Here is a 17,533-nt window from a genome sequence, read left to right as displayed (position 1 = left end):
TTAGATCATTTAAATTCCTACAGCAGTTCTGACTTTCTGGCTGGAACATCTGTCAGAAAACAAGTGATGGAAAAAAAGAACTTGGTCAATATAAATCAAAAAGAATGGGGAGAAAAGGCAAAATGTAACATGAAAAGAACCATTTATAAACATCTTGTTTAAATTAAAAATTTCCCTTTAGATAACTAGAAAACTAAAAATCAGTGTAAACTTTTAAAGCATTTAGGTATCACTTCCAAATAAAAATGCAACATTTCATTGAAGAAAAAAAAAAAGATTAGCAAATTATTATTTCATCCAAACTCAACATTTATTCAGCATCTGCTTCTCTGGGTCAGACACTGATCTACCCTGGGAATAAAATGACAAATACAAAACATTTCCTGTTCTCTAGGAGTTTACTTTTTCCCAGGGAAAAATGCTGTTGCTCAGTCATTTGATTGGGTCTGACTCTTTTGTGACCACGTATAATTCTATGTCCTTCTATCCAAGAGGAACTAACATAAATAAATTTAAGTAAATAGAAAATAATATACAAAAATAACTAGAAAGTATTTTGCAGAGTGGGACAACTAAATGGCACAGTGTATAGAATGCTAGGTCTCAATCAGAAAGACTCATCTTCCTGAATTCAAATCTGTCCTCAAAAACTTACTACTAGCTGTGTGTTTCTGGACAAGTCATTTAACCCTGATTACCTCCACTGCCTCATGTGTAAAATGAGTTAAGGAAATGACAAAGCACTCCAATATCTTTGACAAGAATATCTCAAATGGAGTTACAAAGAAGAAAACACATTTGAATGAACTGAATACCAATTTTAATACTGAAGAAGAGATCACTAACAAGAAGTGGGATAAGCCTCATGCAGATCTATGAGGATACTTAAAGGAAGGAAATAATGCTAGGCACAGCTAGTAAGTCTCTGACACTTGATTTGAAGTGAGGTGGTCCTGATTCCAGGGCCACTGCTCTGCTTTGCTGTCTCATTTGAGCTAAGCCTTCAAAAGGCAGAGGGTAAAGTAGTGTGACTAGGGATGCTGAAGATGGAAAGTTGTGTGCCAAGTTGTTATGTTTGGCTGGAAAGTGAAATATATAAAAGGGAATATTCTGAAATTAGTGTAGAGAGCTAGGTGGGAACCAGATTGTGAAATTTTAAATGACACAAGAATACATAAATTAGAGGAAATAAAAAGTTACTGAAGCTTCTTAATGAAAGGAATAAGGTCAGTCTAGGCTTTGGGAAATTCAGCTTTGCAGTGATATGGCAGAGGGGCAATACTAAAGGTAGTAAGATCAATAAGGACGATATAAAAGTCCAGATGAAAGGTGATGAATGTCAAAACTAGGGTGAGTGGTGGCTATAATTGAATGAAAGGACAAACTGTGGGTGATTTAGGGGAAGTAAATCTGTGAAGAGTTGGAAAATGATTGATTACAAAGGAGATGATTGATTACAAAAAGAGAATTAAGGAAAACTATGAAATTTTGAATCTGAGTGACTGAAAAGATACAGTATCCTCACACATTGTTAAAGAGTGCCATAGATATTGAAGTAATATCAGTACTGAATATATATGCACCAAGTAATATAGCATAGAAATTCTTAAAGGAAAAGTTGAGAGCTGCAAGAAGAATTAGACAGCAAAACTATAATAGTAGAATATCTCAAACTTGCTCTGTCAGAACTAGAGAAATCAAACCACAAAATAAATAAGGAATAAATTAAGGAGGTAAATAGAATTTTTAAAAAGTCAGGTATGATAGATTTTTGGAGAAAATTGAATGGAGAAAGAAAGGAATATATTTTTTTCTCTACAATACATGGAACCTATACAAAAATTGATCATGTATTAGGGCATAAAACCTCAAAATCAAATGAAGAAAGATAGAAATAGTAAATGCATTTTTTTCAGATCATGATGCAATACAAATTCCATGCCATAAAAGGCCAGGGGAAAACAGACCAAAAATTAATTGGAAACTAAATAATCTTATCCTAAAGAATGAATGGGTAAAACAACAAAGCAGAGACACAATTTATAATTTCACCCAAGAGAATGACAATAATTAGACAACATATCAAAATTTATAGGATGCAGCCAAAGTAGTTCACAGGGGGAAGTTTTATATCTTTAAATGCTTACTTTCATAAAATAGAGAAATAGAAGATCAACTAATTGGGCATGAAACTAAAAAAGCTAGAAAAGAACAAATTAAAATCCCCCAATTAAATACTAAATTTGAAATTCTGAAAATAATAGGGGAGATAAATAAACTTGAAAGTAAGAAAACTATTTAATTAATAAACAAAACCAGAGTTGTTTTTATAGGAAAAACCAACAAAACAGATAAACTTCTAGTTAATTTGATTAGAAAAAAGAAAGAAGAAAATCAAGTTCTTAGTCTCAAAAATGAAAAAAGAGAACTTTCCACCAATGCAGAGAAAATTAGAGCAATAATTAGGAACTATTTTGCCCAACTATATGTCAATAAATCTGATAATCTAAGTGAAATGGATGAACACTTACAAAAATGTAGATTGCTCAGATTAATAGAAGAGTGTTAGGATTACTAAGTGAGAACTCAGGTTTTCTGGACAATTACAAGGTGAGAACTCAGGTTGACTTGATAGAGGGGGCAAGCTCATTGGCTGGGGTGGTTCTTCCCAGAAGCCCTTGCATTATCCCACGCCCATTCTCTGGGAGAATAAAAGAGAGGACTCCCAGAGATAAAAGGAAGACTCTGAATTGCATCAGGCTTGACGGGGCTCTCTGCAGGAAGGGAAGTCACTTCTTTGGACAAGAGTTAACAGCAACTGCCTGGAGACAACGGTTCATTACAGGAAGAAGAATCTGTTGAAGAGATTTGAGTAGAAGACACAGCAGATCTCTTCCCAGAGAGTGATCCAGCAGCTTCTGGAGACGACAGCTCGTTACATTTGGCGTCCACACGTGGGGCAAGGACTTTTGCTTATCCTGACAAGAGGAGCTAGACCAGACCTTCGCAATTTGGCGCCCGAACAGGGACAGACACAGTCCTGATTCCAGTGGAAAAGCTTCCGATCTAGATCTCAGTCTCTCTGACCCAGAACCGTGAGTAACGAGGAAACTTTGTTAAAGATTAAGTGAGCGTGCTAATAGATAAATAAGGAACTTAACTTGTTAAGGGCTAAACCAGGAATCTCTTATAGCTGAAATGGGGCAGATGTTAGCTATATTCAATCCCTGGACCTCAGCCGACTCAACCCCAGCCCCAGAAGCAACCTCAGCTCCATTCAGGAGTGGTACTATAGAGAGTATAATCAAGATAATTGAGGAGCAGAGTTTACTTGTAACCTGGGTACAGATTGCTAAACTCTTGGCTGCATTAAGACGCACATCCCCTTGGTTCTTAGAGGAAGAAAAGATAGATGTAGATAAATGGAAGCTAGTGGGATATGAAATGAAAGAATTTCAAGCAAAAAATGGGCCTCGTTCAATTTCTGCAGAAGTATTTTATATCTACAACATAGTTCAATTAGCCTTAAACTATCAAGCAAGTTGTAGGAGAAGGAAAAGTTCTAAAAATGAACAGAGGAGGAAGTGTGAGGAAAAAAGGAAAAATCAAGATCTAGTAAAAAGCTGTACAGCTTGTCTTCCTTTCCATGCTCCTACACTCCCTCCAGGGAAGAATCCTCGTGGTTTGAGACCCAATGAAATCTGGCAAATGGATGTGACCCATTATAAATCTTTTGGTCGTCTATCTTTTATCCATGTAGTGGTAGACACCTTTTCAGGATTCACATTTGCAATGCCAGCAGCAAAAGAGACAGCCCGAGTGGTCACTGAATTCCTTATACAGGCTTTTGCAATTATGGGTGTGCCACAAGCAATAAAAACAGACAATGGACCTGCATATACGTCCAAACATTTTACACACTTTTGTGCACAGTATAAGATTTTACATACCACGGGCATACCCTTTAATCCTCAAGGGCAGGCAATAGTAGAGAGAAGAAACAGAGATATTAAGACACTCCTCCAAAAACAAAAGAAAGGGGGAGCCACAGGTAGCCCTAGGGAACTTCTAAATTTAGTTCTCTATACCATTAATTTTCTAATTTTTGACAAAGATGCACTGGCTCCGGCAGACAGGTTTTATAACCCACCAGAAGGGCAGTGTCCAGTGCGAGCATCTCCACTGTCCTTAGATAATCGCCAGGTGATGTGGAGAGATCCAGAAAGTGGTGAATGGAAGGGACCAGATAGGTTAACTGCCTGGGGGAGAGGGTTTGCTTGTATTTCTTCAGCAAGAGAAGGAATCAGATGGGTGCCAACGAGTCATATTCGCCTTGTCCATCAGAGAGAGACAGAAAAAGAGAAAGACCTCAAAATAAAGGAGAAGATCTAAGAAACATCTGACACTGAAAGAGCATGGATAATAAGAAGACTGTTAAAGAACTTTAAAAACCAGCAGGAATCATTGGACTTCCTCACACAAGATGAGACTAATGGACAATGGACTTATGGACATTTATAAATTTTCAATTTATGATTATTTGATTATGTTATATACTTCTAGAATGTATTATGTTACTATGTTACTATGTGCTTATGTAATTTATGTAATTATCTGTAATACTTCCCATATTGATGGATTTATGTTTCAAGGTCATTTATGTAATTATCTGTAATACTTCCCATATTGATGGATTTATGTTTCAAGGTCATGACTGTCCTATGTTCTAAATCAAAAGAAAGGGGGAGATGTTAGGATTACTAAGTGAGAACTCAGGTTTTCTGGACAATTACAAGGTGAGAACTCAGGTTGACTTGATAGAGGGGGCAAGCTCATTGGCTGGGGTGGTTCTTCCCAGAAGCCCTTGCATTATCCCACGCCCATTCTCTGGGAGAATAAAAGAGAGGACTCCCAGAGATAAAAGGAAGACTCTGAATTGCATCAGGCTTGACGGGGCTCTCTGCAGGAAGGGAAGTCACTTCTTTGGACAAGAGTTAACAGCAACTGCCTGGAGACGACGGTTCATTACAGGAAGAAGAATCTGTTGAAGAGATTTGAGTAGAAGACACAGCAGATCTCTTCCCAGAGAGTGATCCAGCAGCTTCTGGAGATGACAGCTCGTTACAGAAGAGGAAATAAATCACTTAAATAATCCCATTTAAAAAAACAAAAAACAAAACAAAACAAAACAAAAAACAACAACAACAACAAAAACAATCTATTAATCATTTTAACTCCCAAAAGAAAAAATCTCCAGAGCTTGATAAATTCTATAAAACATTTAAAGAACAATTCCAATGCTATGCAAACTATTTGGAAAAAGAGGGAAAGAAGGAGTCCTACAAAATTCCTTTTATGACACAGATATGATGCTGATACTAAATAAGAAAAAGAAAATTATAGACAAATTTCACTAATGAATGTAGATGCCAAAATCTTAAATAAAATATTATCAAAGAGATTCCAGCAAGTTATCCCCATGATAATACACCATGACCAAGTAAGATTTATACTAGGATTGCAGGGTTGGTTGAATATTAAGAAAATTATTAGCATAATTGACTATAGCAATAGCCAAACTAACAAAAATCATATGATTATCTCAAAAAATGCAGAAAAAAAGCATTTGACAAAATTCAACACTCATTCCTATTAAAAATACTAGAGAGCATAGAAATAAATGGAGTTTTCCTTAAAGTTATCAGTAGCAGCTATTTAAAACCCTCAGCAAGCATCATATGTAATGAGGATAAACTAGAATCATTCCAAATAAGATCAGGTGTGAAACAAAGTTGCCCACTATCACCATTATTATTCAATATTGTATTACAAATGTTAGCTTTGGTAATAAGAGAGAAAAATAAATTAAAGGTATTAGAGTAGATAATGAGGAAACCAAATTATCATTCTTTGCAGATGATAGGATGGTATGCTTAGAAAAATCCTAGAGAATCAATTGAAAAACTATTTGGAAATAATTCACAATGTTAGCAAAGTTGCAGGCTACAAAATAAATCCACATAAATTATCAGCATTTTTATATAAAACCAACAAAGTCCAGCAGCAAGAGATACAAAGAGAAATCCTATTTAAAATAATTGCAAAATAAATGCTTGGGAATCTACCTGCCAAGGCAAAGTTAGGAACTATATAGATACAATTATAAAACACTTTCTTAACCAATCAAGTCAGATCTAAACAAATGACATACTACTTAAATTAATCTATTATTCAGTGGCATATCAATCAAACTCCCAAGAAATTAATTTGCAGAGCTAGGAAAATAATAAAGTTCATCTGGAAGAACAAAAGATCAAGAATTTCAAGGGAATCAATGAAAAAAATGCAAATAAAGTTACCTAACTAAACCAGATCTAAAACTATATTATAAATCAGCAGTCATCAAAACCCTTTTGGTATAAGCTAAAAAATAGAGTAGTTCATCAGGGGGATAGGTTAGATTCATAAGACACAATAATTAATGGCGATAGTAATCTAGTGTTTGGCACACCCCTAAAGACCCAAGCTTTTGGGATGAGAACTCACTATTTGACAAAAATTGCTGGGAAAATTGGAAATTAGTATGACAAAAACGAAGCACTGATCCATACCTAATACCCTATATATCAAGATAAGATCAAAATGGGTTCATGATTTAGATGTAAAGAGTGATATTATACGCAAATTAGAAGAATAAAGGATAATTTACCTCTCATATCTGTGGAGAAGGAAGGAATTTGTGGCCAAAGAAGAACTGGAGTACATTATTGAATGGAAAATTGATAATTTTGATTATATTAAGTTTAAAAGTTTTTATACAAACAAAACCAATGCAGACAAGGTTAGAAGGGAACAATATACTGGGAAAAATTTTTTTTTGCATTCAAGGGTTTCAATTAAAGCTTCATTTCTAAAATATATGGAGAGTTGACTCAAAGGTCAAAGGATATGAACAGACAAGTTTCAGATGAAGAAATTGAAACCAATTCTAGTTACATGAAAACGTTCTCTAAATCAATATTGATCAGAGAAATGCAAATTAAGACAACTCAGAGGTACCACAACACACCTCTCAGATTAGCTAAAATGACAGGAAAACATAATAACTAAACTTGGAAAGGATGTGGGAAACCTGGGATACTAATAATGTTGTGAACTGATACAACCATTCTGTCGAGCAATTTGGAACTATGCCCAAAGGGCTATCAAATTGTGCAGATCCATTGATCCCGCAGTGTTTCTACTGGGCTTGTATCCCAAAGAGATCATAAAGGAGGGAAAGGGACACACAAATGTGCAAAAATGTTTGTGGCAGCTCTTTTTGGAGTGACAAAGAACTAAAAACTGAATGAATGCCAAACAGTTGGAGAATGGCTAAATAAGTTAGGGTATATGGATGTTATGGAATATTATTGCTCTATAAGAAGTGATCAACAGTATGATTTCAGAGAGGCCTGGAAAGACTTACATGAACTGATGCAATGTGAAGTGAGCAAAACCAGGAGATCATTATACATGGCAATAGCAAGATTATACAATGATCAATTCTGATGGACATGGCTTTTTTCAACAATAAGATATTCAAGCCAGTTCCAAATGGAGAGAGCCAACTGCATTCAGAGAGAGGACTATGGGGACTGAGTATGGATCACAACATAGCATTTTCAATTTTTTTTATTGTTGTTTGCTTGCATTTTGTTTTCTTTATCATTTTTTTTCCTTTTTGATCTGATTTTTCTTGTGCATCATGATAATCATGGAAATATATATATAGAAGGATTTACATGTTTAATACATATTGGATTACTTGCTGTTTAGGGATGGGGGTGGAGTGAAGGGAGGGAAAAAATTGGAACACAAGGTTTTGCAAGGGTGAATATTGAAAATTATCTAGGCATATGTTTTGAAAATAAAAACCTTTTATTAAAAAAAATGGTCATATCCTCAACAGAAATAGGGAAGGTAGAAACTGGGATAGATTTTTGGAAAAAGAGAATGAATTTTACTTTTACCATATAATTTATAAATTTATGGAGCACCAGGTGGAAATGTCTAACAGGAGGTTGGAAATATGAGTTTTGAGTTTAGCAGAGCTGTGATCTAAAAGTCAATGGTATAGAAATGTTTTCTAAGCAAATGCGATCTGATGACAGAGCACAAAGACAAAAGAGGAAAGGGCCAACACAGAGATAAGGTAGGTATAAACATGAATGGGGACAAGAGTGTAACTTACGTGATGATTTAACAAAAGACAGCTGAGAAAAAGATAGTGAGAGAAGAACCAGGAGATAAAAATTTCATGAAAATCCAAGAAACTGTGTGGATCTGTGTGGAGCTATTTGTTCTTTGTACTCAAAGAGGATCGATGGCATCAAGATGTGTTCAACTATGTCTGCTCAATCAGGAACATGAGAGAAGGCTCTACTACAGGTCAGACATAAACCCTTCATTTGAACATTTGAGCTAAAGATATCTCTAGATTTGTCCTTCTCACATTTTGTCTTTGATAATGTGATTCTGCTTTGGTAATAAAGTGTGGTCTTCTTTGATGTAAATGTTCATGTTGAGTACCCTTGTGCAAGCATTTCTCACGTTTCACAATCTCTTCAGAGATACTCTGAGAATGTCCTTGTGTTTGATCTCTATTTGTGTGTTTGCCTTGTACAAGTTCTCCATAAAATCATGTTTTTAGGTAAACTTATGTCTGGCCTTCAGGCCTATTAGAATTGCACACTATGCAGTAGTTTGAATGCTTGGCAGTTCAGTTAGAGAGACTAGCTCAGGGTCTGAAATCTTATCTAACCAGGTAATCTTCAGAATCCTCCTAAAATAATTCAAATGAAAGATCCAAGAGTATGACGTGGTCAACAGTGTTAAATGTTGTACATCATCAGCATCCTCAGTACCTTCTATCCCACTGATTGGTTCCTCCCAAAGGTCTCATTTAAAGAGGGCTCAGAAGTACACCCAACTCTTCTTTTCCCACTAACCATATTTTTTGGATTCAGCTCCTCATCTTCATGTCCCTAAACTAGGCATCTTGTGCAAACACATTTTTCAGCTTCTTTATGTGTACTGCCTTCCCTATTAGACTGTAAGCTCCTTGAGAGGAACGATTGTCTTTCTTTTTAGAATTTGTATGTCTAGCACTTAGAGCAATGTCTGACACATAGTAAGTATTATATTGTATCATAACAGGAAATCAAAAAGGATAAAGACAAAGAAAAATAACAGAAACCCACCATTCTGAAGTCTGTTATTCTGGCAGGTATTTTGGAGATTTGGAGAAACTAGGATCAGTTCACTAATACTGTATCTTTCATACTCTGAACACAAAGACAATTATGAATTTCAAAAACTAACTACAATATTACCATAGCTAACCAAGCAAGCAATCTCCCACAATTATGTTACTCATGTAACATTGATATGATGCAAGAAAAACTATTTCAAGTATTTTGTAAGTCATTTAAATATGTAACTTCTCTGAACATCTCAATTTCCCTATCTGTAACATGAAGGGTTTGGTATAGATGACCTCTAAATTATAAATAATTTCATGAATTCAGGATGTTATTATTAAATAGGATGTTATTTTAATCTTCATCCCTCAAAGTTTATCTTGCCATTAAATCAGGAAGATGTGATATTTTGGAAAGATGTAAAATTTGTTAATAGGTATTTTGCTCACCTTTAGCTGGATACCCTGGAGTGAGAGGATCACCTGCTCCATTCAGGTTTAATACATTTCCTCTCTGAGCAACATCTCCAGGAAGATTCCATCCATTGGGATAGGGCTGTACCCCAGGAGCAAGGTAATCAGCTGGATCTGAGTACAAGATAATCCCTATGGCTCCAGCTAACATGGCATTCTTAACCTGTAAAGAATAAAATAGATAAAACTAACATGGGAACATTTGGTTACTTAGAGCCAATTCTGACTCTCATGCCTCTCTAACATCTAGTTATCAAGTGCCACTGCTTCTACAACCACAATGTCTCTCACAGATGAATCTGTAGTTGATTTTAAAAAAGCCTAAAAAGACTTATGTGAACTGATCCTAAGTGAAGTTGGCAGAACCAAGAAACATTGTACACAGTAATAATAAGACTATGATCAACTGTGATGGACTTGGCTCTTTTCAACAATGAGATGATTCTAAGTAATTACAATAGATTTGTGATGGAAAGTGCTATCTTTCAAAACCTGAATGCAGATCAAAGTATATTTTCATCTTTTTTGTTGTTATTGTTGTTTGTTTGCTTGTTTTTTTCATTCTTTCTTGTGTTTTTCCCTTTTAATCTGATTTTTCTTATGCAGCATGGAAATATATTTAGAGATATATGGAAATAATTTAGTAGCACTGCACATGTTTAGGGGTCTGCTATCTTGGGGAGGAATGAGGGGGGTGAAAGAGGGAAAAAAATTGGAACACAAAATTTTGCAAAGGTGAATGTTGAAAACCATCTTTGTGTGTATTGGGAAAATAAAATACTATTAAATAAAAAGATGAATCTGTATGCTCCTTTTTCCAAGTCATTGTTACTACACCAGGTCATCAAGGCATCATTTGCAGGCCAGGGCCTGGCCTCTTTTTTCTCATAGTTGCCTGAATACAACATCAATGCTTAATAAATGTATGTTGAATCAAAATGAATAGGCTTATAATTGCATTTCTTATCTCTAGTCTATTCCTTTTACAATCCATTCTCCATAAGGTAGCATTGTAGCACAGCAGAAGCAAAATAGAATTTGGTGGTAAAACATATGAATTCTAATCCCAGCTATGCTATTTGTTACCCTAAGCTTCAGTTTCCTCATCTATAAAATGGAACTTATTTCTATATTACCTCTATGACAGAGTAGGGGGAGTTTTAAACAGGATGTGGAAAAAGCATTTTTTAAAACTTAAAACACCACATGCACATCCATTGATTCCATTACTTTTACTTTTGTGACCTTTGCCAATTCTGAACACCTCAATTTTTGCATCCACAACATAAAGGATTTGTAATACATGATTCATTTTCAAAGTTTAAGATTTATGAATAATATTATTCTATCATCCTAAACCAGAATAATCTCCCTATAATAATATAATATATATCATATATTACATCAAAATATATATCCTCAGTCCATCTCTACTCCTTTACCCACCTTGCTTACCAAGAAGAGTATAAACTTCTTCTTACTCTAGTATTCAGGATCCTTTATAATCTGTCCCTCACTTACCTGTCTAGTTTTACTTCATTCTCTAATTAATTTCAATTATTCCTTTTTTTTTTTCATCCACTCATTTGGTCTGCATTTCAACCCAAGTAGACTATGATCCTGTTTTAGTCCTCACTTTTTATTTGCTGTGCCTTTGTTCAAATAGCTTGTTGACTTTTTTCCCTTTCTTCTCAGCCCAATTCAGATCCTGCCTCCTGCTCCATGAAACTTTTCATGACTCTCCTTACCCTTATACTCAACCTCAGTGAAAATAATCTCACCTTATTCAAAATTTTAAAAGCACTTTGATAAGATGTTTCCCTCTTATTATTATAATAAGAGCTACACATATAACTATGTGCCAGGAATTGTGTTAAACACTTTACCAATAGCATTTCATTTGAACCTCAGTGCTGGAAACTATCATTTAATCCTCATTTTACACTCACAAAGTTAGTAAGGATCTGAGGGTGGATTTGAAGTGAGATCTTCCTCATTCCAGGCCCAGAGCTCCAACTACTTTTACTACCTATCTGCTCTAATGCCAGTCATTACTTAATCTTTTCCTCATAAAAGTCTATATTCCTGTAGGATATAGCCTGAGTCCTAACCACTCTTTGGAATTTAATAAGCATCCTTACATGGAGTTGGTACTTAAAATATCTATTTAATTGAATTGAACAGAGCTTAAGAAGCAGAGTGGTTTGGTGGCTAAGGAGCTGGGACTCTGTGTCACAAAGACCTAGATTCAAGTCCCATATCTATACTATAAACTGACTACGAGACCCTGAAAAAGTTATAACCTCTCAATACCCAGACAACTCTCTAAGGCCATCAATCCAGAGAAAGGCCAATTTTCACACATAGATGGACATTTTCTCTGAGTGTTCCAGTATTCAATAAAATCAGGTTTAGTCAAAAACCAAAAACATCAAAGCAAAAAATCCAAGCTAATCCATCATGGAAAGATCCATGAGGTTCCTTTAAAGTACTTTCCTAAAACCTGAAGCTATCTAAAATGTAACAAAAGTTGCCTCTTAAGACAATAAGCAGATAATGTTACTGTAGACATTCAAGCAGAAGCATCATTTTTACCTTTAGTTACAAAAATCTTTAGCAGAAATGCATTCTTCCATTGAGGAGGAAATTCCTAGTACTAAAACTTCATAGATGTAGAGTTGGAAGGGATCAGTAAATAAATCCCAACTCCCATTTTAGAAATAAGGATACTGGGGCCCAGAAAGGTTAACTAACTTACCTGAGGCATACAGACACTTAATAATATGTTTTATAATGAGTGTTCTGACTCAAGAAGCAAGTTTTTTTTTTTTTTTTTTTTTTTTTTTTTTTTTTTTTCTGTTCTCCTATGATAACGTTTCTGTAAAAGGTTCTTTCCAATTCTAAAGGGTCTAGGACCTTAAAAACACTTCAGTTAAGTGCTCAGTTTTTAAACTGAGATATCTTTACTATATAACAGGGCTTACTCTGCAACAAGAACATCCAACATGAATAACATATTGGGAGAGATTTCCACAACAACCATTCTCATTCATCACCTACATTTCAGGTGAAATATTCTCTCTTTGCTGTTCCCCAAAATGATATCTTACTTTATTTCCTCTGAAGATTTTCCCATATCTAGCAATAACAATCTTTCCAGAGCAGTTGATTTTCATGTCCCGTTCTAGTTTGAAAAAGTCTTCAGTACGAGCATAGTTCACATATATAAGATTTCCCTGGATGGAAAAAAAAAAGACAAGATCACAGTCTTAAAATTTAACTGATAGTATCACTAAGAAGTCAAGCAATGAATCAGTTCACAACATAATACATAACCACAAACTGCCTTTCCATTTTCATCATAAATTATAAATTTGGGGTCATATTTATGCTGCAACTTGCTATGTTAGGGAAGTAACAACACATAGAAAATATGCTTTAATAACTTATTCAGTTTCAAGTAATCTTAATGACTGATTTCATAAGCAACTGAAAAAAATGAAATCTATTTTAAAATCTAATCATAGCATTATTTTAAGAATTTCCATTAAAAAAGGTCAAAAGTCAGCTCAAAATGCATGAATGAAAAATAACTAAATGCTTACTATGTACTAAGCAGGGGGACACAAAAGGGAAATAAAAACAAAAACCAATGCTTTCCCTCAAAAAACTTATATACTTATATAAGAAGCTAATACAAACAGGGGATGGTGGCTTCCCAGGCGCATAACTGAGAATGGGGTATTGTTGTTTGGAAAATTACAAGAATGACTGACGTCCTGGGGAAAGATTCAGTCAACACACTCTTTCAAAGAGCAATGGCTATATGCCAGAATTAGAAAGGGAAAAGGGAGGGATCATAAGTTATGTATCTGGCAGCAGGGAGGCATATGAGAAGATAGTCTGGGAATAAAGAGAAGCAAAGCTGCCAGGCCCTGCTTAGATGCAGTAGTCACACTCACCAGTCAGGATGCAGGTGGGAGGAGGGGAAAATAAGAAGGCTCTGGACACAAAAAAGTTATAATACTATTATATAGATAACCTTTTCTGATTATAAGGGAATATTCAAAAATCTATCTCTCTTACTTCCAAGGATAGTATCTATGTCACCAGTACCTGTGCTTAACTGCACCTTTGTCTATGTATGAATGAAATGTTATATAAATTTTAAAAAACTGATTCTCTGAGCTGTCAATCAATAACACATTCGATTTCTATATAAGATTTCATATTATCAAAGACATTTTTTAAAGGACTTTAAGAGGGCATATCTTTTACTTTACCTCTGGCACACCTCGGGCTGAGAAAGCATTATATGGTGGGACAATCTCTGAAACATTTTCATATCCAACTGGGGGTATCTCAAAGAATGAAGTATTGAAAATCTAGAAGGGAGAATGTAGTAAATTTTAATGAATGGCTCTATGATATTAAACAGTAACTCATATTTTGCTCAGAAGTATATATAAAAACACAACACTCTTAATTGTACCTTAATACCACATGTAATTCAATAAGAAAAATCTATTAAGAGCATTGAAGAAAGAATTTAGTTACTATAATTATCCATAATTTTACTTATTTTCTTTACTCCTAAAACTACTTTTCTAACATACCATCATTCCATCATCTCTGTTTTTATCACTAATATCACTGGAGCATTTACCCAGTCATTATTTGGTATTTTGTGTCTTCAATAAGTACCCTCTCCCCCAGCCACCCAAATTCATTGTCACAAGTCCCACTTTCTCAATTTCTCTTGAATTTTTCTCTTCCCTTCCACCTGCACTGTCACCACATACCTAGATCAAAGTAAAAAACTTCTAATCCAACTTTTTGCCTCCACTTCTCTTTTTCAATCCATCCTTCACACCACTTCCAGATTATCATGTCAGTTCTCTTTCCACAACCTTTCAGTGACTCTCTATTATTAAATGAATCCAATTTAAACTCTTTATCCTGATATATATTCCTATATCTTTTATACTTTAACTTGTTTTTTACACATACTATGTGCCACAGCCAAACTAGACTAATTCTTGCCCATGATGAATATACTCCTCTTTCCTCCACCTTTAACTTTGTCTTCATATTCTCCCCCTCATGCTATTCTCTCTAGCCTACTAAAATTATATTAATCTCTTAAAGTCTTAAAGTTAACCAACTTAACCATGAAAACTTCCCTGATCTCTCAATTAGAAATGATCTGATCATGAATTTACATTTCATATCACCTCAGATTGACAAAAATTTAGATTTTGATCCATTCCACTTGCTAAATAGAATAACCCTGTATAATTTAAAGATTAATGATAGTTTTACTTCACCTCAATTCCATGTTCATCGACAATTGAGATATAGTTGGGATTTGTGGTGTTAGGATAAGAAAGAAGGACATCATAATAAACCAATTCAGCAGAGTCAAGTCCAAATTTCTTCCACTGACTTTGAATTTGCTTTGCAAGAAGAAAGTTCTGCTTTGTTCCTGCCAGATGAGGGAGCTTCGTAAAAGAACTAAAATGAAAACAAAACACAGTGAGGTAAACATTCTAAGTTTAAATGAAGAGCTTATTATAATTTTCTTGTGTCCTTTTTTTTTTTTTTTGGTTAAAGCCTAAAAACAGACCTTTTTAGACATGCATGATTTTTAAATATTTAGTAAATACACTGCCATTTCACAAGTGTTTCTAGAACTGATCACCTAAGCTGAGTCTAGTTGCAGTGAATAGTACAAATGTTAAGCAAAAGTAAAGGGATGAGCCAAGGGAAGAGACTTGGAATGGCACTATGATCCATACATAATCATGTCTATAGCCCAAATATCTTCTGTAATAAGGATAATCCTTCTCAATATCAATTAGGAAACAGGAACAGATTTTCAAGAGAAAAATCTCTCCAAATTTACAAAAAGGCAGGCAAGCAATTTTGAATTAATTTGACTCACCAATATAGCATCATTGTTTCAGAAAAGTTCTGACGTGTTAAGTTTTAGGATACAGTATTATTGTTTCAAGGATGTGACCTCACAAAACTGCTAAGATCTGCTGTAAGATTGATACTGTTTAAAGAAACATTTCCAAGTTCTTCTTTTTTAGGTCACTGTTCCCTTCCTAAAAAGCATTGTTTTGTCATTCAGAGGACAATTGGACAAAACAAACAGGATGGATTTTTGGATACTATCTAGTGGAACAGAACAATTACGAGATGTAAAAATACAATTTAAAAAATTGAATATGTAAGTACTATAAGTGACTTAACATTCACTATTGCTATTAGATAAACTTACAGCAGCTCATCATAAATTTTTTTTCGTAGCAATTAGAGTGAAGCAAAAGTGGATTTCACTGTGTTGTATCATTATCTCAATGGGCTCCCTATCACTTTAAAGAAGAAATGAAGGCTAGATTGATCACTTTATGGGGATACTATTGAGAAAATACTTCTTCAATTTTAGGTTGCACAAGAATATGTTGGAGGTCCCCTCAGATTTTGTGATTCTATTTGATCTTGGAATATAATGTTATCTTCATTTTTTCCCAGCAAATTACCTCTCTAATAGTGTTATTCAAGCTCCTAGAGGTGACTCAAAACTTGGAAAGCCAAGAGAAAAGGCTGAGTTAGATGTGGATAATCAAAAATTGATTATAGTTTAAATCAACTTCATGCCTATAAGAGAAATAAAAGCAAGGTGCCCCAGTTTTTGTATTCAAAAACTTCTGGGTTGGAATTTTTTTTCTTTTCCATCATTAAAACCATTACAAAGTAATCAAAGTAACAGTGACAGATTTGGTGCTTGATAATACTGGGAAGATAGTATTTTTGTCATAACTAATGGATTTTCATAGTGGATTTGCAACTTTGACAAGAATTTTGATTCTGTTTGATCTTTACCATAATCCTATGAACCATATTTTATTATTATTCCCATTTCATAGATGAAGAAATTGAGATTGAGACAGACTAAATGAGTTACTCAAGTTCACTGGAAGTCCTCAGCAGGAAGCTCTCTCTATACCACTGAAATAACTTTCTACACCTAAGTACTTGAACCACAATTCAAAAACCAAGTTTTATTGATTCCAAGTCTGGTGCCTCTAATCATTATGCTACATGGCCTTTCAATAATAGGCTAACACATGGAGTGAGTATATTCTAAGGAGAATTTGAATGAACAAACATGAATTGAATGAGAGACATAAGAAATCCCCATTAATTTAGTTAATGGAAAGGTAAACTGGAACATCTAGACTATGGAAGACCTTGATCATCAGGCTTTTGTATTTTATATTCTATTTTTGTATTATATTTGTATTTTATAATCTAGGTAAGAAGGAACAACTGAAAATTTCTGAAGATTAATTTGTTTCATTAAAAAAATTGTAGGATTGCATTATGAGTGAAAAAAGGGACAACTGTGAATAGTATTTCTGAGGTTAATATTTATTCCCTTTTGAAATATTCTATGGCCCATATACTTCAGAGAATCTCAGTAACAAAAGCCCATATAATTTGACAACTTTAGAACATTATCTTATGCCAACCTATGCCGTCTTTAGAATTCTAGTGGGAGTAGAATACAAAATGTAAACAGCTAAGAAAAAACAAATTTGCTTGTGTTTGTCCAATAGCCCTAATATTTGGGTGATTAGGAAAGACTTCTTGCATGAATAGGCACCTAAACTGAGCCATGAAGAGATCCAGAGTTTCTAAGAGGTGGAGTAAAGAGGAAGAACATTTCAAACAGTTAGCACATACTCTTAGAAACAAGAATTTGAATATTTTAGGTGAACATCAAGTAAGTCCATTTATCTGAAATAC

At 34.5% G+C, this 17,533-nt stretch overlaps 1 protein-coding gene across 1 annotated transcript in view; it reads right to left on the bottom strand.

Moving 5' to 3' along the window:
• Positions 1-17,533, bottom strand: part of LOC141563198 (N-acetylated-alpha-linked acidic dipeptidase 2-like) — a 97,609-nt gene that overhangs the window by 64,270 nt on the left and 15,806 nt on the right. The window contains exons 5-8 of the mRNA XM_074303949.1: positions 15,043-15,229; positions 13,999-14,100; positions 12,826-12,951; positions 9,692-9,878 (exon numbers count right to left, since the gene is read on the bottom strand). Coding sequence (XP_074160050.1) covers positions 9,692-9,878; positions 12,826-12,951; positions 13,999-14,100; positions 15,043-15,229 — 602 coding nt within the window. The remainder of the gene's footprint in view (positions 1-9,691; positions 9,879-12,825; positions 12,952-13,998; positions 14,101-15,042; positions 15,230-17,533) is intronic.

The sequence above is a fragment of the Sminthopsis crassicaudata genome, chromosome 3 (genome assembly GCF_048593235.1).
Source record: "Sminthopsis crassicaudata isolate SCR6 chromosome 3, ASM4859323v1, whole genome shotgun sequence".
NCBI classification, from domain to species: Eukaryota; Metazoa; Chordata; class Mammalia; order Dasyuromorphia; family Dasyuridae; genus Sminthopsis; species Sminthopsis crassicaudata.
This window is presented reverse-complemented; position numbering and strand designations above follow the sequence as displayed.